The 27,258-nt window shown below is 44.4% G+C and overlaps 1 protein-coding gene across 6 annotated transcripts in view; it reads left to right on the forward strand.

Annotated features, from left to right (window-relative positions):
• Positions 1 to 25,947, forward strand: part of TERT (telomerase reverse transcriptase) — a 961,487-nt gene extending 935,540 nt beyond the window's left edge. For 5 of the 6 annotated variants that reach the window (XM_068236452.1, XM_068236445.1, XM_068236448.1 and 2 more), the window contains one exon: positions 25,795 to 25,947. In XM_068236452.1, the coding sequence (XP_068092553.1) occupies positions 25,795 to 25,898 (104 nt within the window). In that variant the 3' untranslated portion in view covers positions 25,899 to 25,947. Of the gene's footprint in view, positions 1 to 12,261; positions 12,391 to 25,794 lie in introns of all 6 variants that reach the window. The other variant, XM_068236447.1, reaches the window with a different exon arrangement.
• Positions 25,948 to 27,258: the final 1,311 nt, after the last annotated feature.

Genomic DNA, 27,258 nt, shown 5'->3' on the forward strand with positions numbered 1-27,258 from the left:
ATGTCACCACTATTGACGACACTCCTCTGCAGACTAAAGAACCCATCTCCATTACTCCTGAAATCTCTCTACAGGTTGGGGCCACACATTTAAAAAAAAAAAATCAGTTTTATATGCTCAGGATGCCCTCTAGCCCTTTGGTTCTAGGCCGGCCGTGGTTGCAGGTTCACAATCCCTGTATAGATTGGTGCTCAGGACAACTTACCAGTTGGTCGCAGCAATGTCAGGGGATATGTTTGAGGAGCATTCCACTCCTAAGTCTAGGAGTGGAATCTGTCAACATACCACCACCTTATCAAGGTTTTTCTGATGTATTTTCTTCTCATTCGGCTGATAAATTACCTCCACATAGACCATACGACTGTCCCATTGATTTACTGCCTGGTACTATGCCCCCGCAAGGTCATCTTTATAATCTTACTGGTCCTGAAAAATTAGCCATGAAGGAATACATCAGGGAAAATCTCGAGAAGGGCTTTATTCGACCTTCCACGTCTCCAGCAGGAGCGGGATTTTTCTTTGTAGAGAAAAAAGACGGGGGATTAAGTCCCTGTATTGACTACAGGGGACTTAACAAAATTACCGTTAAAAATCGGTATCCCTTGCCATTGATTGATTGATCTTTTTTCTCAAGTTTCAGGAGCCAGAATTTTCTCTAAATTAGATTTATGAGGTGCATATAATCTGATAAGAATATGACAGGGGGATGAATGGAAGATAGCCTTTAACACCCAGAATGGCCATTATGAGTACTTGGTGATGCCTTTTGGTCTTTGCAATGTCCCCGCTGTCTTCCAAGACTTCGTAAATGATATTTTTAGGGATGCATTGGGTAAATTTGTGGTAATTTACCTAGATGACATTTTAATTTATTATAACACTTTGTTAGAACACCGAATTCATGTTAAATTTGTGTTACAAAGCTGAGAGAAAACTCTTTGTTTGCCAAGTTAGAAAAATGTCTTTTCGAGGTCACACAAGTACCCTTTTTAGGGTATATAATTTCAGACACAGGACTCTCAATGGACCAGAAGAAACTTTCTGCAGTATTAGACTGGCCATTACCTAAGGGTCTTAAGGCTATTCAGCGGTTCTTGGGGTTCACTAATTACTATCGTAAATTTATTAAAAACGTTTCCACCTTGGTTGCTCCTATTTGACAAAGAAAAATGCAGATCCTGTTAACTGGTCCACACAGGCCTGCAAAGCTTTTTCTGATCTCAAGTCAGCCTTTTGTTCTGCTCCTATCCTTACCCATCCTGATGTTGAGTTGCTTTTCTTTGTCGAGGTTGATGCCTCTGAGGTCGGTGTAGGAGCAGTCCTCTCTCAATACTCTGGTCGTCCCGAGCGTTTACATCCCTGTGCGTTCTTCTCTAAGAAATTTTCTTCAGCAGAACGCTATTATGATATAGGCAACAGAGAGCTTTTGGCTGTGAAGATGGAACTTTGAGGAGTGGAGGCACTGGTTGGAAGGTGCGGTTCACCCTGTTACAGTCTATACCGACCACATGAATTTAGAGTATATCGAGGGGGCTAAAAGACTCAACCCTAGGCAAGCATGTTGGGCAATGTTTTTATGTAGATTTAATTTTGTCATAACATACATGCCAGGATCCAAGAATGTGAAGGCTGATGCCTTATCCAGAAGTTTTGAACCTGAAATGTATCAACATGTATAATACACGAGGCAGCTGTGGCGAACAGCACCGCCGCCGCAGCTGCCTCCATGCGGCCATTCGTCCGTCCAGCGTCCAGGACGCCGAGGACGGAACCTTCTCTCATGCAGGGGGTCGCCTTGGCGCCCGGGCGTGCGCACAGACGGGACCTTTATTCGGGGAGGAAGCCCGTCAGCTGACCTGCTGGTTGGCTGATGTCAGAGGAGTCCCACGGCGCCCAGGATTGGCTCATTCAGGAGGGGCGTGCCAGTGGGGTCTCCTCTGCTTCTTAAGCCTTCAGGCTTCATTCACACACTGTCTGTTGTCGTGAATACTTGCGTGTTAGCGCTCAGACTTTAGACTAGATCCCAGGTGTTGATGCTAAGGATTTCACACCTAGTCTAGGATATTGCTACTTTGTTACTGTTTGTTTGTTAGACTAGTTCCGAGGTGTTGATGCCAAGGACTTCACACCTAGACTAGGATATTGCTTATTATATTGATCTTCTGTGTATGACTCTTAGCTTTTACTCTGACTCTGATCCTGTTTTCTGATCCTGTACTTTTGCCTATCTGCCTCCTAGTTGCCAAACCAGAGGGTAATAGGCATAACCAATATGATCAATTAAATACAAAAACATAATGTTTGACCATTGAAGACAGCATATGCATTCAGACTGGAGAATACATATTCCTTATAACCATATATTTACATACCAGTCTGAATATAGTCAGAGATATCAGACTCACCTTATCCAATTTGCTGTGAGGAAACCAGTATTGTACAAAATTGCATAAGGTTATAACTAGTGTTGGGCGAACACCTAGATGTTCGGGTTCGCGAACGTTTGCCGAACATCGCCGCGATGTTCGGGTGTTCGCGCCGAACTCCGAACATAATGGAAGTCAATGGGGACCCGAACTTTCGTGCTTTGTAAAGCTTCCTTACATGCTACATACCCCAAATTTGCAGGGAATGTGCACCTTGGGAGTGGGTACAAGAGGGAAAAAATATTTGAAAAAGAGCTTATAGTTTTTGAGAAAATTGATTGTAAAGTTTCAAAGGAAAAACTGTCTTTTAAATGTGGAAAATGTCATGTTTCTTTGCACAGGTAACATGCTTTTTGTCGCCATGCAGTCATAAATGTAATACAGAGAAGAGGTTCCAGGAAAAGGGACCGGTAACGCTAACCCAGCACCAGCAGCAGCACACGTGATGGAACAGGAGGAGGCGCAGGAGGAGAAGGCCACGCTTTCAGGCGCAACTCAGGCCTTGCATGAGGACAAAAAAAATGCGTGCGCAAAGCAATGCAATGAGTAGTTTTCAGGACACAATGGGCTATTCGGAGGAGCTCTTCCCACCCCCACAATCTTCTACCTGTGAAAGGTCAATGGAACAGCCACAAATGTTGTGCCCGGATTCACAACCTTTTTCTGTGGAAAATGCACCTCGCACTGAAATGCAAGGCGAGGCCGAGGATGAACATGACGTCAACAACTCAACATGACGCAAAATGGGGGCGGAACAGAAAGCTGCTTTCAATGTTTTGAAGGCCTTAATTGCCTCCGGTGGCCAGTTAGATACATCATTCATCACACCCAAATCCCAGAGCAATGTGTGCAGGAATTTGAATCGCAGGAGGTGTACCGAGATCATCTGGACAAGTGACCAAGTGACAAGTGACCAAGTGACAAGTGACAAAGTGAAAAGTGAAAAGTGACAAAGTGACAAGTGACATAGTGACAAAGTGACTGACAAAGTGACAAAATGACAAAGTGACAAGTGACAAAGTGACAAAATGACAAAGTGACAAGTGAGAGGTTGTTCTGGGGAGCTCTACTCCACTGAACACAGTCACATGTGAGGAGAGGTCTCGTCGGGACTGCTGATTCTCCTCAGCTTGCTCAAAGCCTTGAGGGTTCCTGAAGATCCTCTGCTTGGAGTTCGCCGGGGTTCAGCTTGGTGTCGGGGTCGGCGGCGTCCTCCTCACTCCAACGTGGCAGATCTTCTGTTGAAGGAAAAAAAACAAACATTTTTTAAAGTCCAGTACCGCTTCTGAAGGACTCACCAAGAGATGCAGGAGCGCTTCAATCTAGCGCATCATCGTTCGCTGGGTGATGTCCCTCCCTACGCGCTGGAATTCTACGCTGCAGATGCTAGCACGCTTTTGCGCAGTGCTGAGGCGCATTCCAGCAGCTAGCTACCAAGCTTCTGTGGATCTGATTGGGCCACCATGTTGGATCTCTGCCAAGTCCTCCAAAATTTTGAGCAATCCACGTTGCTTGTGACTGAGCAGTGACAACTCTACAGTCAGCATTACAATACCACTGCTGTGTTTACTGAAGAAATCAATGTTGAAGATGGAAACCGCTGGCATGATGCAAGTGGGGGAATCTGAAGATGAAAACGATCAGCGTGGTGATACCAACATCAGGCAACCTGCCTCAGGAAACGCTGGTCCCAGCTATGACAAAGAACAGGACGAGGAACAGCTGGAGTTGGAGCAGGAATTGGATGCCCCCACTGCCGAGGGACAGAGCGGTGCACGTTGGACTTCCACAATTTAGCGGGAATGGACAGCAGAAGAGGAAGAAAGTGATGCTGGTGACGAATATGGTGCATCACAACAATCACAACGCTCACAAGAACATGAAGACAGAGAAGTCTGGCAGGACTCTCTGGCACACATGGCTCAATTCATGCTAGACTGCATTGAACGCGGCCCGCGCATTATTCACTATTCATTATTATTCATTATTCTGGACAACACCAATTACTGGGTTTATACCCAGTTTATACAAACACAATGTTAAAAAACTGATTGAAGAAAGTGTCAGACAGGTCAAAAATGGAACAATTCCAGCAGGCCCTTGAGGATGGAGACTTTAGAGAGGAGATTGACATCCTCCTCCTTCTCTAGCCAGTTGTACGCCAACAGACTGACTTCAGCAAACCCAGGAGGACCAGGAGGGCAGCAAAGAACACAAGCTGCTGCTAGTGCCCAAAAGGGAATGGTATTGGCAGTGTCCTTGGAGTGGGAACATTTTCTGACACCCATGCAGCAGCCCACAGAACAGCAATCGGGCAGTTCCACGTCCTCCAACACCAATCGCCTGGAGAAGATGGTCAAGGACTACATGTCAGATGGCATAGCTGTGTTGAACAATCCATCTGCAGACAGACAGTGAGTGTGACAGCACAGAAGGACCATGGCAACTCACTCATAGTACCACAGTTTGATAGTGCTGCCCAAAAAATTATATGGATCCGTGGACCCGGGCAGTACTGGGAAGTGGGAACCCAGATTTTAGTACCTAAACACACGATACAACATGTTTTCCGGGGTCGGACTCTGAGGCACATATAGATGGTCCCGATCATCATCCTCATCATACAACTCTTCTCCTGAGTCTGACCCACCCACCACCTCTGCCACCCCAACATCCCCAGACACAGACCCCTCATCGTCCTCAACATTAACTTGGGATGCTGGCCTGAGCCCGACCTCCTCCTCCACATCAGGCCCCATCATCTCCTCAATGGCAGCCCTCAATAATCGCTCTGGCACCGGACTGATGGACACAACGTTCTCCTCCGGGGAGGGCTGCTGCTGACCACTGGCTGCTGGGGTGGATGTTATAGCTTGCGTGGGGCGTTGGCTGTTGCTGTTGTTGGGAGTGCTGCTCACAGCGGAGGTCTCTGAGGAACTCATGGTGAGCTCATATAGTGGTTGACGTTGAGTGGAGTATTACTGATCCCAGCAATATACACACTGACTGGCAGAGTACACAATGCTATATAGTGTGCTGGGTGAGCGGTGTACACAGAGTGGCAGTAAACACAATGCTATATAGTGTGGCTGAGCGAGCGGTGTACTACTGTTCCCAGCAGACACAGAGTGGCAGTAAAAACAATGCTATATAGTGTGCTGGGTGAGCGGTGTACACAGAATGGCAGTAAACACAGTGCTATATAGTGTGGCTGAGCGAGCGGTGTACTACTGTTCCCAGCAGACACAGAGTGGCAGTAAACACAATGCTATATAGTGTGCTGGGTGAGCGGTGTACACAGAGTGGCAGTAAACACAATGCTATATAGTGTGGCTGAGCGAGCGGTGTACTACTGTTCCCAGCAGACACAGAGTGGCAGTAAACACAATGCTATATAGTGTGGCTGAGCGAGCGGTGTACTACTATTCCCAGCAGACACAAAGTGGCAGTAAACACAATAATGCTATATAGTGTGGCTGAGCGAGGTACACAGAGTGGCAGTAAACAGAATGCTATATAGTGTGGCTGAGCGAGCGGTGTACTACTATTCCCAGCAGACACAGAGTGGCAGTAAACAGAATGCTATATAGTGTGGCTGAGCGAGGTACACAGAGTGGCAGTAAACAGAATGCTATATAGTGTGGCTAAGCGAGCGGTGTACTACTATTCCCAGCAGACACAGAGTGGCAGTAAACAGAATGCTATATAGTGTGGCTGAGCGAGGTACACAGAGTGGCAGTAAACAGAATGCTATATAGTGTGGCTGAGCGAGCGGTGTACTACTATTCCCAGCAGCGACACAATGACTGGGGGGACCCTGGCTAGTGTGGCTGGAGCGCGAACTACCCTGCCTGCCCACCCAAAGCTAAACCCACAGACAAATGGCGGAGATATGACGTGGTTCGGGTATTTATTTACCCGAACCACGTGACAGTTCGACCAATCAGAGCGCGTTCGGGTCTGAACCACGTGACCCGTTCGGCCAATCACAGCGCTAGCCGAACGTTCGGGGAACGTTCGGCCATGCGCTCTTAGTTCGGCCATGTGGCCGAACGGTTTGGCCGAACACCATCAGGTGTTCGGCCGAACTCGAACATCACCCAAACAGGTCTGCAGAACCCGAACAGTGGCGAACACTGTTCGCCCAACACTAGTTATAACCACTCACAGAGGATGGATAGGTGAGACCAATATGATTGATTTACCACTATTTATAAAATACATAAGGAGCCACCAATAAAGTATATTGTATACTAAAGCCACAAAATATAATGTACAACCATTTGGTATTGCCCATGCTGCTGAACATTAGTAAATTGATATACAGTAAGTAGTTACTGCCCTCAATTACTGCTCAGTTATTGAGACTAGTACTAATAGTACAGTTCTTTAGAGCCGTTAGGAGATAGCCAAAGCCAGAGATGATAATCTGCACTTCAGCATAAGATCTATCAGCATCCAATAATATTATATATTGTCCTGTGGTATGTACATTGCCACAGGACAGATTGCTACCTGGCGGTAGGAGATTTATGTTACCTCATTTTGTAAATTGCAAGACTGAATTGGTTGTCTACTTCCTTATTTGCCCCTGTGGGGCGTTTTACGTTGGTAAGATGAAACGACTGTTGCTGAAAAGTATTTCCGAACATATTGGCAACATAATTATTTGAAGGTTGACTTTTTTTGTTTTAAAAACACTTTTCTTTTATTGGTCGGATAAAATATGCTAATTTTTTGAGATAGGAATTTTGGGTTTTCATGAGCTGTATGCCAAAATCATCAATGTTAAAACAATAAAAGGATTGAACTACTTCAGTTGTGTGTAATGAATCTAAAATATATGAAAGTCTAATGTTTATCAGTACATTACAGAAAATAATGAACTTTATCACAATATGCTAATTTTTTTTTAGAAGATCCTGTATATAGTGACAATGTACCCTACTGTTCCCTAAGTTCATCATCAAGAATCCCAGCTAGTGGCCTGCATGAGTGGTGCACCTGGTGTGTTTGTGCTGAGTTGTATGCATGGCCATCCCATGCGGTTTTAATGAATTTTTTTGCTTTAATATATACTAATAAAATAATTTTCTATATTGAATTTAGATTTTTAGTATTGAGTAATTTAATCACACAAGTCAGTTATTTACATACCACTTCCAATTAATTTGGGTTGACATTGCCACAACGTTATTAAATGAAAGTTGCCTCCATGAACTCAAATGGAACATGGCAAAGTCCTTAGGATAGACAGAGTCCCACAGATAGACGTAACTCTTCAGATAAGCAAAAAATTATAATCAATACTGTGCATGCTGAACACTGTCAGAACTGTTTCAGTTGTCACATAAGACCCATAAAGCGCTCAGTGTCCAGCTCAAAAGTCAAGGACTCTCTCTTCAAGCGGTATCACAATCATTTGGATATAGTCCATGATGTCACAAACTGTAGGTTGTTCCGTTGCCTCCATAGATCAAATAGTGGGACATGGCAATCAATCCCTCCACTGTATAGAGGATAATAAGTGGGTCTCAATAGTTAGAGCACAAATGTATCCATTGAAGTACTGCATTTAACTTGATCTGAACAACATGCCCAGTGTATTGCAAACAGGCCATGTTTATATATTGCAGACAAACAAGTTAACGCTGACAGATCCTGCACGCTGATCATATAGATGTATATATTTAGGACCAAGGGCGTAGCAATAGGGGTTGCAGAGGTTGCGACCGCATCGGGGCCCTTGGGCCAGAGGGGCCCTGAAGGGCCCTCCCTCAACTGCAGTATTAGCTCTGTATTGGTCCTGTGCTCATAATAATCACTTCTATAGATGCATTGAATATTGGTAATCATTAACAAACTGTTACCCATTCCCTTCTTGCACCTCTGACACTGTAGTTGCCATTGGCAGATTTTGGTGCACCCTATCAATTGTTATGTATAGAGTGCTTGGGGGGGGGGGGGCATGTAAAACTTGCATCGCGGCCGACAGCTCCTTAGCTATGCCACTGTTTAGGACACTTATCTGATCCGATGTATAGTCCGCAAGTACTGAGCTGGAGTGATTGCCACGAAAGGTAGCTAGTCAGCGGCTTCAATGCGGCAGAATCATAGGCAGTTTCGCCAAACAGCAATGGCGGTGGCATACAGTAGTAAGGCGGCGGCTCGCAATAAGTGTCTAAGCGTAGCATGATGTCTATGCGTTTTGCCCCGCCCCCCGGAGCTTCATCAGGACGTGCTACATCATCACGTATGCAGTCCCAGACCCCCAGATTGTATTTATACTAGGAAGGCATATTGGAATAAGGCCAAATAGGCGCCATCTAGTGGGGGACTCTGGGAATAGGCTAAGCGATGAGATTTGGGGACATCTTGTGAATATATTTGGCATTACATATATATATATATATATATATATATATATATAGGCTTCAAGTTCCCATAAATACCAAGCAGAACATATGGAAAGCCTAACAATAGAATAGAAACAATATATACCTTATTATTTCAAAAAAACTTTTAAGCTCAAATCCACATTGAGGCCAAAAGGGGCTATCGTTTTAAGTTGATAAATACTGTAGCTTTCTTTTTTAATAGGCTGTGCTCTCATATTGCAATATCTGATCCCTGGATCTAAGCGGTATATAGATTTAAATTTCAGACCAGCTGGATCAGAGTTGTGATATTCTGCAAAGTGGGAAGAGATAGGGGTTGTAACGATTGGTGTCAGCAAGTAACAGAATTCTGATTATTAGGTGATCTGCAGTATCACCTATAATGCAGATATATACCTGATTATATGATGATCTGCAGAATCACCAATAATACAAGTATACCAACAGCTAATGTAATAGTAAGGTATAGTGCTTGGTGCAACAGTAGTACTGATAGGTTTAGCTATGCCACACCAGAGGAGCTGGTGGGCACTAACAGTACAAAACCCCTCACCAGAGACTAGGGCCCTCTGGTGAGAGTAGAGTGGTCAGACTAACCGAGTTGGCAACAGACTGGCAGATACGGTACAAAGACAGAAGGCTAAGGCAAGAAGGTTTAAACAGGCAGAGTCAGCAACAAGATCAGATGGGCAGAAGTACAGAATCAGTGAGAGTAGGAATAGTCAGAACGAGCAAGAGTCATACACAGATAATACAATATTCAATTCTGATTATGGCTATCAAACAATCCTATCACTGTGTGAAATCCCCGGTTTCCTCCCGGATCAAAGCACACCGGATCTATCTAAGGTCTGAGCGCTAACACAAAGTATTCGCAACAGCAGAAAAGTTGCGAGTGATTCCGGGAAGCTTAAGAAGCAGAGGAGACCCCTTCGGCATGCCCCCTCTCATCAACCAATGAGGGGCGGCGAGCGTCTCCTCTGACGTCAGCCGGCCGGCCAGTCAACTGACGCGCCTCCTCCCCGCATAAAGGTCTCGTCTGTGCGCACACGCACGCGACAATGCAACGCTATGTGCTGCTGACAAACCCGTCCTCGGCGTGCTAGCCAGAGGACCAGATAGATCGCTAGGCAGGGAGATGGAGGCAGCTGCGGTGGTATCGCTGTTCACCGCAGCTGTCTCTTCCGTGTTTGTTACAGTACCCCCCCTCGAGGCGTGGACTCCGGACACGTCCTGCATGGTTTCTCAGGATGCAACTCATGAAACTTTTTCCTAAGTTCCTCAGCATGCATGCGACAACTCGGCACCCAAGACCTCTCCTCAGGCCCATACCCCTTCCAATGAACAAGGTACTGTACCGAGTTATGCACCCGACGAGAATCCAAAATCTGTTCAATCTCGTACTCAGGTTCACCATCAATCACCACGGTGGGGGGGGAGGGGAGAGGAATCCACATGCACAGCCGGCTTCAACAGAGACACTTGGAATGTATTTACACCTTTCATACTGGGTGGCAGAGAAATGACATAAGAGACATTATTAATCTTTTTAGAAACAGGGTATGGGCCTATAAACCTGGGGCCCAGCTTTGCTGAAGGCTGTTTCAGGGCCAGATGTCGGGTTGAAACCCACACCATGTCTCCTGGCACGAATTCCCATTTCACTGACCGTTTTTTATCTGCCTGCTTTTTCTGGGTCTGAAAGGCCTTTTCCAAATTCCTTTTAACCATAATCCAAATCTCCTTTAATGCTCCCTGCCAATCTTAAAGAGCAGGAAAAGGAGAAGAAACCACTGACAACGTGGAAAATTTTGTGGATCTCCCCATTACCACCTGAAAGGGAAAAAAGCCAGAAGAAGAACTTTTCAAGTTGTTATGCGCGAATTCTGCGAATGGCAAGAATTTCGCCCATTCCAATTGCGCATCAGCCACATAGCATCTAAGGAACTGCTCTAAGGACTGGTTAACCCTTTCAGTTTGCCCGTTGGTCTGTGGGTGGTAGCCTGGGGAAAATGACAGGTCCATACCCAGATGATGACCAAAGGCTCTCCAGAATCTGGACACGAACTGAACTCCCCTATCTGACACCACATTCTCCGGGATGCCATGCAACCGGAAAATGTGCTGAATGATGAGATCCGGCAATTCTTGGGCAGTGGGGAATCCGTCCAGAGGAATGAAATGAGCCATCTTGCTGATCCTGTCGACTACCACCCAGATGACCGTTTTTCCCTCGGACCTGGGGAGTTCTTCCACAAAGTCCATGGACAAATGGGCCCTTGGCTCCTCAGGCACTGGCAAAGATTGCAGAGTGCCCACAGGAGCCTGATGGGACGGTTTGTTCCTGGCACAGATGGAACAATCCTTCACAAACTCTTTACAATCAAGAGCTAAAGATGGCCACCAGACACATCTGGAAAGCAAATCCTGTGTCCGAGCAGCCCCGGGTGCCCTGCATTTTTATGTGCATGAAACAACTGCAAGATCTGCAAGCGAAAGGGAAGTGGTACAAATAGAACCCCCTCAGGTTTCCCCTCGGGAACATCTTGTTGATAGGGGACTAAAGTGGTGGACCAATTTTCCCAAGTCTTAGTGGCCGCTAAGACCACCTTCTCTGGAAGAATGCTCTCAGGGGTCGGTGACTGAACTGTCTCAGGCTCAAAACATCTAGACAGGGCGTCTGCTTTAACATTTTTATTACCTGGCTTATAGGTAATCACGAACCTGAACCTCGAGAAAAATAGGGACCAGCGAGCCTGTCGGGGACTAAGTCTCTTAGCCCCTTCTATGTATTCCAAATTCTTATGGTCCGTATAGACCGTGATCGTATGTTCTGCCCCATCGAGCCAATGGCGCCATTCCTCAAATGCAAGTTTAATGGCCAGAAGCTCCCTGTTTCCAATATCGTAATTTCTCTCAGCGGGGGAGAACTTACGTGAGAAAAATGCACAGGGATGCAGCCTGCCTTGATAACCAGAGTGTTGTGACAGTACAGCCCCGACCCCAATCTCTGATGCATCCACCTCCACAATAAAGGGAAGAGTGATATCCACATGCCGCAAGATAGGAGCTGAACAAAACCGCTGCTTTAATGATGAAAAAGCAGAGTGAGCTTCTGCTGACCAGTTATAAGTATCCGCCCCTTTCTTGGTGAGCTTGGTGAGGGGTGCTACTACAGAAGTGAATCCTTTAATGAATCTTCTATAGTAGTTAGCAAAGCCTATGAATCTCTGGAGTGCTTTCAACCCCACGGGTTGTGGCCACTCCAGAACGGCAGATACTTTTCCTGGATCCATGGAAAGACCAGAGGTAGAAATGATATACCCTAAAAACGAAACTTCAGACACCTCAAAAAGACATTTCTCTAACTTAGTATACAGGGAATGCTGCCTAAGTTTCTTCAAAACAAACTTTACATGTTCCCTATGTTTTGTCAGGTTAGGTGAGAAGATCAGTATATCATCCAAATGTACCAGAACGAACTTCCCCAGGACTTCTCTGAACATCTCATTGATCAACTCCTGGAAAACTGCAGGGGCGTTAAACAACCCGAAGGGCATGACAAGGTACTCGTAGTGCCCGTGGGGCGTGTTAAATGCCGTCTTCCATTCGTCACCCTCCCTTATGCGTACCAGGTTGTATGCCCCTCTCAAATCGAGTTTAGAGAAGATACTAGCATTAGTCATCTGGGAGAATAAATCATCAATCAGAGGGAGTGGGTAACGATTCTTTACGGTAATCTTGTTCAATCCCCGATAATCAATACACGGCCGAAGGCCACCATCTTTTTTCTGAACAAAAAAGAACCCTGCTCCGGCCGGAGACCTAGGACGGATAAACCCTTTGGCCAGGTTTTCCTTAATGTAATCCTGCATAGCAAGTTTTTCAGGACCAGAAAGGTTATACAAGTGACCCCTAGGGGGCATACAACCTGACCGTAACTCAATGGGACAGTCAAAACTTTGGTGTGGGGGAAGTTTGTCTGCAGACTTGGGACAGAACACATCCATAAATTCTGCATACTGCCTTGGCACCCCCTCCACCTGAACCTTGGTGGCGCAAACAGCAACTTTCTCCATACAATGATGATGACAAAAGGAGGACCAGCTTAACAACTGGCCGGAACTGCAGTCAATCTGAGGAGAATGCTTTTGCAACCACGGCATCCCAAGGATCACAGTGGAGGTTGCCATTTGAAGCACAAAAAACTGTAATTTTTCTTTATGTAATACCCCTACATGACACAGTAGTACAGGGGTCTGAGAAAGAGGCTGTTTACACTGCAGGGGAGAATCATCCACAGCTGTCACCAAGATCTGTCTGTCCAATGGGATTAGGGGAATCCCCAATTTCTTAACGAAGTCATAGTCTATAAAATTGGCTGCAGAGCCCGAATCCTGCCTGAGTGGACCGAACTTGACCTTCCCAGGTGATAGAACAGGGGAGGAGCAAGCGATTATCTGTTAGAGGTAATGCTGGCTCGCCTAGGGTAGTACCTCTAACTACACCTAGGCGGCAGCGTTTCCCGACTTCTTAGGGCAGTTCTGTACTACATGACCCTTTTATGCACAGTATAAACAGAGTCTTTCTGATCGTCTGCGGTTTTTCTCTACCTCTGACAATTTAGAATGTCCGATTTGCATCGGTTCATCCGGAGGAGGAGAAAGTGACGGACAGATCTTAGGAACAGATCTCACAGGGTATCTCCCATGAGTCTGCCTCTGATAACGAATGCGGCGATCAATCTTTACCGCCAATGCAATCGCTTCATCGACAGTTTTAGGCTCAGGATGAGCTAACATCACATCAGAGACCGGGTCAGACAATCCCGTTAAAAAACAATCTAATAAAGCGAACTGTCCCCATCTAGCCGACACAGCCCACCTTCTAAATTCTGCGGCATAAGTTTCCACCATATTACGTCCCTGTCTGAGGGACTTTAGCTTCCTTTCAGCAGTGACTGCGATATCAGGATTATCGTATATTATAGCCATAGTCTTAAAAACTCCTGGTATGAAGATAGTGCCTCATGATCACTGGGAAGACTGTATGCCCATGTCCGTGAATCCCCTGATAATAAGGTTTTAATAAGGGTCACCCTCTGATTTTCTGTTCCTGATGAAATAGGTCTCATCTCAAAGTAAGAGGCAATGATTTCTGAAATTCTGAAAGTCAGATTTGTGCCCTGAAAACTTTTCAGGGAGAGGCATTCTTAGATCAACAACAGGAGGGGACTGCACTGGTGCGGTTGCTGGCTGGAGAGCTTGCACAACTCCAGACAGCTGGGTGATCTGCGTTTGTTGGGTATTGACCAGCACGGTTAAATTGTTCACCGCTCTGGTCAAGGCCCCAACTGGGCTGCACAGTGCGTCCATAGACATTTTGGTCTGCTGTTCTTTAACGATTGGTGTCAGCAAGTAACAGAATTCTGATTATTAGGTGATCTGCAGTATCACCTATAATGCAGACATATACCTGATTATATGATGATCTGCAGAATCACCAATAATACAAGTATACCAACAGCTAATGTAATAGTAAGGTATAGTGCTTGGTGCAACAGTAGTACTGATAGGTTTAGCTATGCCACACCAGAGGAGCTGGTGGGCACTAACAGTACAAAACCCCTCACCAGAGACTAGGGCCCTCTGGTGAGAGTAGAGTGGTCAGACTAACCGAGTTGGCAACAGACTGGCAGATACGGTACAAAGACAGAAGGCTAAGGCAAGAAGGTTTAAACAGGCAGAGTCAGCAACAAGATCAGATGGGCAGAAGTACAGAATCAGTGAGAGTAGGAATAGTCAGAACGAGCAAGAGTCATACACAGATAATACAATATTCAATTCTGATTATGGCTATCAAACAATCCTATCACTGTGTGAAATCCCCGGTTTCCTCCCGGATCAAAGCACACCGGATCTATCTAAGGTCTGAGCGCTAACACAAAGGGCTCTATTCATAAAAAAAAGTGTTGCGAAAATACTCCTGGAGGGAAAATACCGCATTGGTATTTTAGACTTCTGGGTGGGCATTCATAAAAATTTTGGCAGCTGGGATAGCAGAGCGGAGATCTCCCGCTGAAGGCTGGCGGTAAACTGTCGGAAGGCATGCGGAAACACTTAAGCCGGCAGAGTCCCTCCGTGCGCTGCTCTCTCTGGGAGGTCTGTCCCATTTACTTGTATGTAATCTGCAGGCTTCTCGCTATATCGAGGAAGCGGTATTTCCCGTCCACATACTGCTTCCTCTAATCTTTATGAATGGCCATTTTGTTACTTTTTTCTAGATAAATCTAGAAAAACACTGCAGAAGGCGGAAATTTCTCGCTCTGCTGGGGGATTGTAGATTTTCATGCGGGAACAGCTTTTATGAATGCCCACTTTGCTAAATGGTCGGGAAAGTCCGCTGTTTTGAGCGGAAAACTTGCGGTAATGTTTTATGAATAGAGCCCAAAGTATTCGCAACAGCAGACAAGTTGCGAGTGATTCCGGGAAGCTTAAGAAGCAGAGGAGACCCCTCCGGCATGCCCCCTCTCATCAACCAATGAGGAGCGGCGAGCGTCTCCTCTGACGTCAGCCGAACGGCCGGTCAGCTGACGCGCCTCCTCCCCGCATAAAGGTCTTGTCTGTGCGCACGCGCACGTGACAATGCAACCCTATGTGCTGCTGACAAACCCGTCCTCAGCGTGCTAGACGCCAGAGGACCGGATAGATCGCTAGGCAGGTAGATGGAGGCAGCTGCGGTGGTATCGCTGTTCACCGCAGCTGTCTCTTCCATGTTTGTTACAGGGGTTTTGTCCCTCTTTTCCTCCCTTGCAGAATCCACACTAGCCCTTACATGTTCTTGAATTCGCAGTTCTCTTTCAGTTTTGCCCACATAATGTTTGCCACAAGGGCAAGTCATGACATATGTACTTAGACAATCCAAGGGGCATCTTATATTGTATGTTTTATCACCTGCTGAGTTGGCAAATGTACCTGTTTTTTCTACATATTGGCAAACTGAACATTTTTTGCACGGAGTCATACCATTCCTTTTCCTGGAAAACGGCTGTTTACTACCCTTATATTCTGATTTGGTTAAGATATCAGCTAAGTTTTTGTTCCGTCTGGCTGTAAGTAAATGTCTGGGGCCTATTATTTCAGCTATTTTGCCATCATTCAAAAGAATAGGCCAAAACCGCTGTAAAGTGTTCCTTAGCCTGTTCCAATGAAGGCCATATATAGAGATAAGTCTGGGGCAGAACTGTAGATTAGTTCGTAGTTTTTTTATTAAAAGATCATCTCGATTGGACTTTAGGGCTCTATAATACGCTGACTTTAATAATTTATTTGGGTAGCCTCGAGCTTTTTTTTTTTATTTTTTTTATAACATATTTTATTTGGTTTTTTCAGGATTTTACGTAACAAAGCTAGTAGCAAAAGTTAACATGTTTCCTGAAGCACAAGAAGTCTAAGGCACCAAGATATAGCCCAACATGGGCGATATAACATACAGAGTATTACAAGGGTGTCTGACATTTGTCCATATGTCACATGAGATTGCCCCAAAACCTAGGGCAACAAAAACAGAGAAAACATTTCAAAACTACCCCTCCCTAACCCACCCCTGTTGGTCAGTTCTTTTCCTGGGTAATTTGCTATTTAGGATGAAACTTTACCTGGGAATTCCCTGTTTCTGCAGTGTTCATTTCCAGTATGGGGCATAGTTGATGCTTTTAGTTAGTAATTTCCAGCCTGCCCAAAGTGCCTTGCAGTTGGGCCGTGCAGTACCAGCCAGTGTATTTGAAATGTTCCATGAGTTTGTTTTTTTCTGTTGTTGTGAAGGTGGCCAGAATGAAAGGTTTCCAGGTTTTGAAAAGGTGCTTAGTCCGTTTTTCTTTGTGGACCAGAGCGTCCAGTCTGTCTAGGTTGAACAGATGTGTTAGTTCCTCCTTAACATCCCAGACAGAGGGATGCGTTGCATGGATCCATTTGTTGAAGATTACTTTTCTGGATGCGATAATGACCAGGTGTGGGAGGGGACCCACACCCCTGGCTGTGTTTTCCACCCCATCTCGCACCTCAGGGGTCTCATGGTGATTAAATAACAGTAATGCAGGGTCTAGTTGCAGTTTTTGTTTGCATAATTTATAGATATAGTCTAGGACTTTTAGCCAGAATAGTCTGATATGTGGGCACGACCATACACAGTGTAATAGATCTGCATTTGGGAGTTGGCATTTGGGGCATTTTGGGGAGTAGTGTGGGGGGGGTCTGGTATATTTGATGTTGAAAGCATATTTTGCTCTGTGGATGAACTTAAGATGTGATTCTCTCCATTTTTCCCCTATCATTAGCTGTCTGAAAGTTCCCAGTCCCGAAATTATTTTGGATGGAATGTCTGGGTCCAGTAAATCTTTGCCCCATGATTGGAAAGAAAGGCATGCTTTCGAGGGGTTATCCTGATTCTGTAGGGCGGATTGGAGTTGAGACAAGGACACCTTTGTTAAGTGTGGGGCAATGAAGTTGTCAAAGGGAGTTATATGTGTCAAACTGGATTGGTCTTTCAGCATGCTAGCTATGTAGGCTCTCATCTGCCCGAAGTACAGAAAGTGGTGAGGAGGGAGGGAGAATTTTGCTCTGGTTTCAGAGAAGGACAGTAGTTTGTTTTCTCTGAGATGTGTGAGCTGGCCTAATCTTACTAGACCTCTCTTTTCCCAGTCCAAAAAGCCCCTATGTGTCAGGCTGGGGGGGAAACCAGGGTTGCCCCAAAAGGGCATGTATTTTGTGACCTGGTAAGGTATTTTAAATCTTTTGCAGATTTCTTTCCATGTAATTATTGTGTCCCGCATCGTTTCGCTATATCTGAGGCGCAGAGGTAGGGATGTGATTTTGCTGTGTAGAAGGCCCGATAGGGTCCATGGTTCAGCATATGCTGCTTCTAAAGTATGATTTGAAAAGATGCTGGAGCCGTTGATCCAGTCTCTTATGTGTCTGGTCATACACGCCAGATTATAGCGTCTGATGTCAGGTATATTCAGCCCACCTTTTTCTTTAGGCATCTGAAGTTTGTTAAAGGCAATCCTGTGTTTTCCCTTTCCCCATAAAAAAAGTGCAAAGGCCCTATTTAGTTCTTTGATATCTGTGTGTTTCATGAGGATTGGCAGAGTTTGGAGTGGGTATAAAAGTCTGCCGAAGCTGACAGATTTGAGTAATGCTGCCCTGCCCACTAGATTGATTGGTAGAGAAGCCCAGCTCGACAGTTGGCGTTTTATTTTGGCTATCAAGGGGGTGTAGTTTAGTGTGTATAGTTTGTCTGGGTGTCTACTAAAGTTCAGTCCTAGGTATTTGACTTGTGAGCATATTTTTATGGGATAAGTGGACTGTGGGGGGATCAGGGCCTGCTTAGATAGGAACATGATTTCACACTTTGATACATTTGCTTTAAACCCACTCTCTTTTCCCACCTCTTCCAATAGGCTAAATACTGTTTGCAATTGGTTTGCGGGATCAGATAGGAAAATCATTACATCGTCCGCAAATAATGCTTGGGTCAATGCAGTGTCTCCTATGTGTATGCCTTTTATATGCGTATTCGAGTCAGTGGATCCAGCGCTAGATTGAAGAGAAGGGGGGACAGGGGGCAACCCTGCCTTGTTCCCTTTTCTAACTTAAACCTTGGGGAGAGAAATCCTGGTGTGTAAATTTGGGCGCAGGGGTCAGTCTGTGTAGCTTTAACTAGGTTGCGGAAAGGGCCTGTGATGTTTAGCTTGTCCATTACTCTGTCAAGCCAATCCCATTGCACGTTGTCGAAGGCTTTTTCCGCGTCGATTAATAGAACAGCATAGTTTTTACATGTGGCGGGGTATGCTTTTACGTAATCTTGGGCTATTAATAGTTTGCGTACATTTGAGACCGCTGATCTCTGTCTGATGAAGCCTGCTTGGTGGGGGCTCACTAGTTTAGGCATCAGCTCTGCCAGGCGGTCTGCCATTATTTTAGATAGGAGTTTGAGATCCTGGTTTATGAGCGATATGGGTCTGTATGAGCTGGGTAGCAGAGGGTCCTTGCCTGATTTTAACAGTATTTTAATGTGAGCCGTATTTGCCGAGTTGGGGTATTTGCCTTCTTTTAGGATATGATTAAAAAGGGATGTGAGTATCGGGGCAAGGTCGGTTTTGAGCAGTTTATAGAATTCCGGGGTTAGTCCGTCTGGCCCTGGGGCCTTGTTATTTGCTAAATTTTTAATGGTAGAAGTGACCTCAGCTTCGGTTATTTCTGCGTTAAGAAAAGTAAGGTCATCCTCGCTGAGCGTAGGTAATTTGATGTTTTTTAGTAGCTCCTGGTCTCGCCCGGGGCTCATTTGGGGTTTTTGATTGTGGTACAGGGACTCATAGAAGGCCTTAAATGTGTTATTTATTTTACGCGGGTCATGGGTGATTTGGCCTGGTGCAGTATATATGCTGGATATTACGGAATTTGTGTGAGGAGGTCTCGCTAACCTGGACAGTAGAGTGCCCATTTTGTTGCCAAATTTATGATAGTATAGGTCTCTGTAGGTTTTAAGGTATTTATCTCTGGTTTTTAAGCATTGGTCAGCCAGGCCCTTGGTTCGTAGCCACGCTAGTTTATTTTCTAAAGATGGCCTGTCTAGGAAATTTTTATGTGCTGTGCGTAGGGTATCCACTGACTCCAAGTACTGTGCATTTGAGTGCTTCCTTTTCCCTGCTACATAGCTAATTATTCTTCCTCTGAGGACCGGTTTAGCCGCCTCCCAAAACAGAAAGACATTACTCCTATGCTCTTTGTTTGTTTCTTTATATTCCCACCACCATTGCTGGAGTAAAGCTGCGAACCCTTCATCCTGATATAAATAGTTAGGAAATCTCCATAGGATATCAGAGCCTTTCGGCATTTTAGGGAGCACTGACAGTTGTACCGGGGCGTGATCTGAGATTAGGAGGTCAAGAATTTCTACGGATTCAATTTGTTGCATTAGGAGGGTTGAGGTGAAGAAATAGTCTAGTCGGGACCAGGAGTTATGGGGGTTTGAATAGAAAGTGTATTGGGATTCGTCAGGATGGAGGGTCCTCCAACTATCACACAGATTAGCTTCATTTACATAGTCCACCAGCAGTTTAGATTTGTTTCTAATTGAGGGGCTAATTAGGGAAGACCCGGATCTGTCCTCTTTAGTATGCATTAGTGAATTAAAGTCCCCCCCTTGTATAAATTTAGTTGTGTTGATTGATAGTGTAGTGGCGAGGAGAGATCTGAAAAAAACCCTATCCTCATCTGTTGGGGCATACACACTCATAAGCTCATATTCTTCACAGTGAACCCGCAGTCGGACCTTTGCCCATCTCCCTTTATCATCATTGCTATGTTCTATTATTTCTCCCGGAAAATTTTTATGAATTAGGATTAGCACCCCTGATTTCCTCTCTTGGGATGGAGAGCCATAAACCTGTCCAACCCATGACTTTTTCATATAGGTGAATTGATCCTTGGTTAGGTGGGTTTCCTGTAATAGGGCTATGTCAGTGTGAATTTTTTTTAGGTGCCTCAGTATTACTGAGCGCTTGCCCGGGGATCTAAGTCCCTTCACATTCCAACTGGTAATTTTGAATGACATCTAACCAGGGTCTAAGAGTCCGACTGCACGTTTCACATCCCATAAAACATCAAACATTAGGCAATATAAAGAACTGACCAACAGCAACCCTCCCCCCTTCCCCCCTGAACAATAGGATCGTGACTGGAAATCAGATGCATATTTAGTTATGTGGAATTGGAAGCATTCCAGCAAGCCTCGGCCGAAGTCGTGGAGCATGTCGTGCTGGAAATATTCATATAGCATCAGGCTTCCGTAAGATTGAAAAGCTTTTAAAAGAAAACAGAAAAACAAAAACAAAATCGAAAACCAAACCATGGGAAATGTGGCTTCACTTCTTCCCTGGAAGCAGATAGTTCTACGGTAGCTCCAAGGCTTGGCCTCCTTATACACAGCCTTTGTAGATAGTTTTTAAACAGTGTACCTGCGTGCTGTGTAGATTTCAAAGAGAAGAGATGATGAAAGGTTTTCAGCACTGAGGATTATTTCTAGTGCAGCAGTGCCCCCTAGTGGTCTTAGGAATGTTTCCAAAGAAATACACAATAAGTTCATTCTGGAAGATTCTGTGGTGGAGGGAAATTCTTGCTTTTTAGAAATTTTAAAGCCTCCTTTGCAGAAGTGAAAGAGTGCAATTCTTCTTCTCCATCTGTAATCTTTAATATAGCGGGATATTGTAAGGAGAATTTGATCTTTTTCTGGATGCATAGGGCACACGCAGGGTTAAAAGCCTGTCTTTGCCTGGAAACCTCTGCGGAGTAGTCATTAAATAGTCTGATGGTGTTGCCCTGGAATTCAAGAGGACCCTCCATTACCCTGTATGCCCTCATTATGGTCGTTTTATCCGCAAAATCAAGGTAGCGGGTCATTACCATTCTAGGGGGTTTCTTATCATCTGGGTTGCGGGGGGGCCCGACTCTGTGGGATCGTTCCACTTTGTAGCCCTTCTTTAGGCCTAACAGTTTGGGCAGTGCTGCAGCCGAGAAATCATGGAGGGCTTGCATTTGCATGGTTTCTGGGAGGCCTACAATTCTAATGTTGTTCCGTCTAGATCGGTTTTCTAAGTCCTGCAGTTTGGAGTACATTTGTTTGTTATCATCCAGGAGGAATTGTACCTTGCTCTCCCTCTGCTGTTCTCTATCTTCCAGCTTTTGTATACGGTCCTCTGCGTGTGCAAATCTGGAATCGTGCTTTTGCAGCTGCCTGTGGATGTCTCTCATGGACCTGTCCAGGGCGGCCTGTATTGCCGCATGTAGCTCGGGCTTGAGCGTTGCTACTACTTCTGCAGCTATTCTTTTGTAGTCCACTGTGGACGTCTGCTCACCTGCTCCCTGGAGATCGGCGACAGAGTCCCAGCCGTCGCGCTGTTGGCTGTTTTCCCACTCAGGGGATCGGCTGCCGGCATTGGAGTTCTGCGGGGAGGCGTCAGACGCCATCTTGTCCTCCTCTCCTTCCTCGCCCTCCTTGTTTCTCTTGCGGCCCGACCGCATCACATAACGGTCCATGCTCGGTATCGGGGGGAGCGCTGAGTACCCTGGAGGAATCTGCAGCTTGCACGAGTGAGTGGGGGCACTTTAGCAGCTGTTCGGCCGGTAATAGTCAGCGCGGTCTGCGGAGCTCTTCTCCCCTCCTGCTTACATCCAGGCGCCGGAACCGGAAGTCAGCCTCGAGCTTTTAATCTCAATTTCAAATCAAGGGCTTCCTTTTTAAAGGTATCAGTATCACTGCAATTCCTTCTAAGGTGTAAAAATTGGCCTATTTGAACAGCAGTTTTCTGCAAGGCTAGGTGAGCACTTTGATAGTGTAACAAAGTGTTTCCAGCCATGGGTTTCCTAAATGTGGAAGTTGAAATACCAAAACTGTCTCGTCTAATCTTAATGTCTAAAAATTCAAGCTCATTTTCATTATACTTGTAGTTCAAGAAGATATTATAACTATTTGCATTTAGACGGGACACAACATTATGTAAGTCTTCCGTAGACCCCGTCAAAAGTAAAAATATGTCGTCCACATAGCGTAGCCAGAGGACGGCATGCTCCCGATATGCCTGGTCCACATAGACCACCTCCTCCTCCCATGCACCCAGGTGGAGATAGGCATCTGACGAAAGAGCAGGCCGCCCCCATGGCCACACCCTGCCGTTGCCGGTAATACCGATTGTTAAATGTGAAAACATTGTTAGCAAGAATAAACTGCAAAAGCATATCCACAAAATCGTTGTGGCTATCTTGATCAGGGTGAAAATGATTCACAAAATATGTTTGCCGCACGTCTACCCACAACGCTGGGGATGGATGTGAATAAGGATTCAACATCCAGCCCCACCAGAATCGCATTCAGGGATCATCACATTTTTAAGCTTTTGTAACAGCTGCATAGTATCAAGGACATAAGACGGTAGAATCTCAACCATAGGTTGTAGTTTCTTGTCTACATTCTGCGCTACTTTTTCTGTTGGAGCATTAATAGCAGCTATAATTGGGCGGCCTGGGAAGGCATAAAGGATTTTTGTGAATTTTCGGTTGAATGTAAATAGTTGGGGCCACATATTGGTCAACCCGTAATGCCTTAAACTCTTTTTCAGTGAGGACATTGTCCAAATATCCCCAATACAAGCGAGTATTCAACTAGCCTCTCAATTTTTCGAAAGGATTGGTCATGGCCGTTCATAACAGTCAGTATTGGCCAACTGTCAATTGATTTATTTTAAATACATTTCTTCTGGCATCAATACTATATTCCTGCCTTTGTCATTTTTTTAATGACAATATTCTGAAAATTCTTTCGTTTTTGTAAGGATTTGCGTTCACAAGGCGATAAATTATCTGAGATAAGATCTTGCATTTGCCAGGTTTCTATCTCTTTCATGACGCATTCATTAAATATTTATTATTAATTATTAATATTTATTTTTGGACATAGAGGGCATATATTCCGATACAGGTCTCATATCAGTATGTAAGGGGAACTTTGGTTCAGAACCCATCTCCTCTTCCTCCATTCCCTCTATTATTTCAAAGTCTTCAACATCAGTGTAGCCCATATGATCCCCAGCCAATCCTTGCGATGTAACATCTCCATATTAAATTTTTAGGAGAATTTTCCTCAAATACAATTGTATATTTTTATAGATCTCAAAATTCTGTACGGCCTCCACCGGACAAAATGAGAGACCCTTGCTTAAAACTGAAACATCGCTGGGGGTTGGGGTGAGGTCAGTTAAATGTATAATATTATTGTCGGTGGACATAGAAGGTTGTGTATCGGCGACCTCTAATCTTGATGACCCTTTGTTCCTCTTCCACCTCTTTTTAGATTTCTGTCTAAAAAAGTGGAGTGTCTTGTTGACATTCCCTCTGATCTTTTGAGGATTCCTCTATGATCCTTCTTGTGTGGATTTGTTTGCTTAGAAGTACCTGGTGTTGATTCTAATACTTGGGTGTCATCCTGGGACTAACCCGAGTAGGACACCCAACTGCTTTTTCTTCTCCTAGATCTACAGTGTCCCCTTTGTTTTTGAGTATATACCATAAAGACCTTTTGTGTTGCAAAATCATCTACATCCCGTTGAAACTTTTTTTGCTTCATAGCCTTCATTTTATCATTCTCACTGTCTATTGTTTTATCCAGCTCCACAACTGATCGACATAATTGTTTCTCCATTTCAATTAATTGAATTGTCTCTTCCTCTACCATCATAGTCATAACATATATGCCATTGGCTATACTGTGTTCTTTCCATTGAGGCATAAATCTATCATTCCTGTTCAATCACACCTGATGAGACACTTAGAATGTTTTTTTTATGTTTACTTGACAAGATTCAAAATTTGAATATAAAAAGTGTCATATTTTTTTCTATTTATTCATTTCAATTTCTTTTTTATTCTATTTATTGTTTGTACATGATTTTGATTGTCATTGATATGATATGCAGATGTTCTATACTACATTACTAATTGTTATGTTTAATTTTTCAATAAACATTTTGAAACAGAAAAAAAAAATAGCAATGTCAAGACAGTTCCTATGCACAAATAAGGCAGTTTTAACTTACTTGTGTGTTCTTGCAGAAAACAGCCCAATGGCCGAATCTGGGTGCCGATTCTAACTTGATACGTTGGGGCTGATTCATGAAGTTGCACTGCTATAGCAGCGTGAGCTCCATGATCAGCACCACACTCTAAATTGTAGGCTGCATGCTACGCTCGCTCTTGCAGCATAGCATGCCTTCCTTCGTTACGCGTGTTGCTTACATAGCAATGCACGTTCCTTTAAATACAGCCACTGCTTTGAAGTATCGCGACCGTGATATTTCACTAGAGTTAATTAAGTTAACTAATTATGTTAACTACATAGTAACTATGTTAATTAATATAATAGTGGTTGCTCTAGTGAAGTATCGCAGTCACGATACTTCAAAGCAGTGGCCGCATTTAAAGACACACTCATTGCTATGTAAGCAACGCCCATAACTAAAGAAAGCTCGCTATGCCACAAGAGCGAGCGTAGCGTGCAGCCTACAATTTAGAGTGCTGTGCGGATCATGGAGCTGATGCTGTTATAGTAGTGCAGCTTCATGAATCAGCACCATTGTCAAAAGATCAAACTCGTACATCTTGATTACTCATCCCTAATGGGGAATTGTGTTGATCAATGTGTGTGGGGTGAAGGGGTGGTAGCACACTGGTAAGGGAGGAAGAGGAATAAAAGAGACATAAAAGTATTGGCTGGGGTTTGGAGATGAAAGTGTTGAATAGAGTACCACAAATATGGGGTAGAAAGAAAAAGAGAAGAGGGAAACAGTGTTATCCAAAGGAGAAAGGTAGAGACAAGTTACACGTGGGGAACAAGTTTTAGTTTAGTTAGTTAAGTTAGGGGGTGGGTCTGTGTCTTTTTAAAATCTTTCATCATAAAATGTCATTTGAGTACCAACTTTCAAATACAAAGTGTTCAAGTGTACACAAAAAGTCAAATAAGGAAGAGGATTGTGCAGAACAAAAGGATTAATGTTCTTCAATGACCTTTGTCTTGTGGTGGTGTAATCTATGATCAGAGAGGTTGAAGATTGATCTTTGATGATTCTTGTGCAAGGAATTCCTTCTATAAAATATATCTATCTAGAATGTATCTAAGATTTTTTTTTTTTTAAGAAATACTTTTGCCACTTAGGAGACTTTCTGTAAATCAGGCATATGCATTTGCAGTTGTGGGATCACAAACCTATAGTAAATGTTATGTCTCTAAGTTCTCAGTATTGACTGATAGCTTCACTATACATCCCAATATGTATGCTTAGTGCAATTTATGTCGAAAAGAAAACTAATGGTAAAACTGTATTGTTTCACTAACTTTTTAATGTAATTTTCATGTCATTTTAGGCAAATTGCTGCTCACTAGACAACTGCCAGAAGAATCAATTTCTCTCTTAAGGGAAGTGACACATGAATCCCTTCACAGCGATTTTTCAACTATTAGAAATTGATATGCAGTTGATATGCTTGTGTGTGACTTCCACCTCTGCAGATAAATAAAAGATGTTGAAAAACTCTATTCAAATCGTTCACCATTTTGTCTCTGTGTATAAACAAATGTTAACACATCCAGTGGATCAGAGATAATGTACTACAGCATCTCATTCATGACACTTTATTTATAAGCAGCAATGTAATGTGTAAAAATGATGGTAAATTTGCTCTAGTTTTCTGTTCAGACAAGAGATACTTAATATTTTTCCAGCATCCTTATGTTTCATTTCTTTCAAAAATATATGTGGTGAAAAGCTTCAAGACTGCTGAGTTATAGTGGATTCTAAAAATTTAAAGGGACTCCGAGCTCTAATTAAAATCAAAATCTGAACTTACCTGGGGCTTTCTCCAGCCCACCGTAGGTCGGGAGGTCCCTCGACGTCCATCTGGCTCTTCTCCCAGGGCCTGGTCAGAAATGGCTCCCCAGCGGCTCCCGGCGACACTGGGCCCGAGTGTCGGCCTCCTCTCCCTGAAAGATGACGTCAGTCGTCATCACGCCGGCCGCTTCGCGTCATCACGCCGGCCGGCGTGACAGTACGGCGCATGCACGATTAAACCGCGCATGCGCAGTACTGTCACGCGGCCAGTACTGTCACGCGGCCCCTGATGACGCGAGGCGGCCGGCGTGGTGACGACTGATGTCACCTTTCAGGAAGAGGAGCCCAACTCTCGGGCCCATTGTCGCCGGGAGCCACCGGGGTTCATTTCTGACCAGGCACTGGGAGAAGAGCCAGATGGACGTCGAGGGACCTTCCGACCTACGGTGGGCTGGAGAAAGCCCCAGGTAAATTCAGATTTTGATTTTAATTAGAGCTTGGAGTCCCTTTAAGAAAAATGACTTATCTGGAATAACCTAAATAAACAGAACATTACTTGAGTCTGATTAAGCCTTCCATGAAGCCATAGGAATCATATGATTAAGGCAGCAAATTCTAGGAGGTGTCAGCATTGCACAGCGGTACAGCTCATCTTTCTCACAGTCTCTCCTTCTGCTACTGCTGCCAACTCACAGAATCCCCAGACCTCTCCTACTGTGAGTTTGTGTGTGCATCCCTGTCCTTTTAATATTTTGCTACTTGCTTAGAGAGAACTATTGTCCTTCAAGAAAAATGCTAGAACGCAATCTTGCAGTACAAAATTGTAATCAATCATTATTCCATACTGTAGTTGGCTATTGATTATTCCATACTATATTAGGAGATATATATATACAGTGGTGTGAAAAACTATTTGCCCCCTTCCTGATTTCGTATTCTTTTGCATGTTTGTCACACTTAAATGTTTCTGCTCATCAAAAAACGTTAACTATTAGTCAAA

This window comes from Hyperolius riggenbachi, chromosome 5 (genome assembly GCF_040937935.1).
Source record: "Hyperolius riggenbachi isolate aHypRig1 chromosome 5, aHypRig1.pri, whole genome shotgun sequence".
Classification (NCBI taxonomy): Eukaryota; Metazoa; Chordata; class Amphibia; order Anura; family Hyperoliidae; genus Hyperolius; species Hyperolius riggenbachi.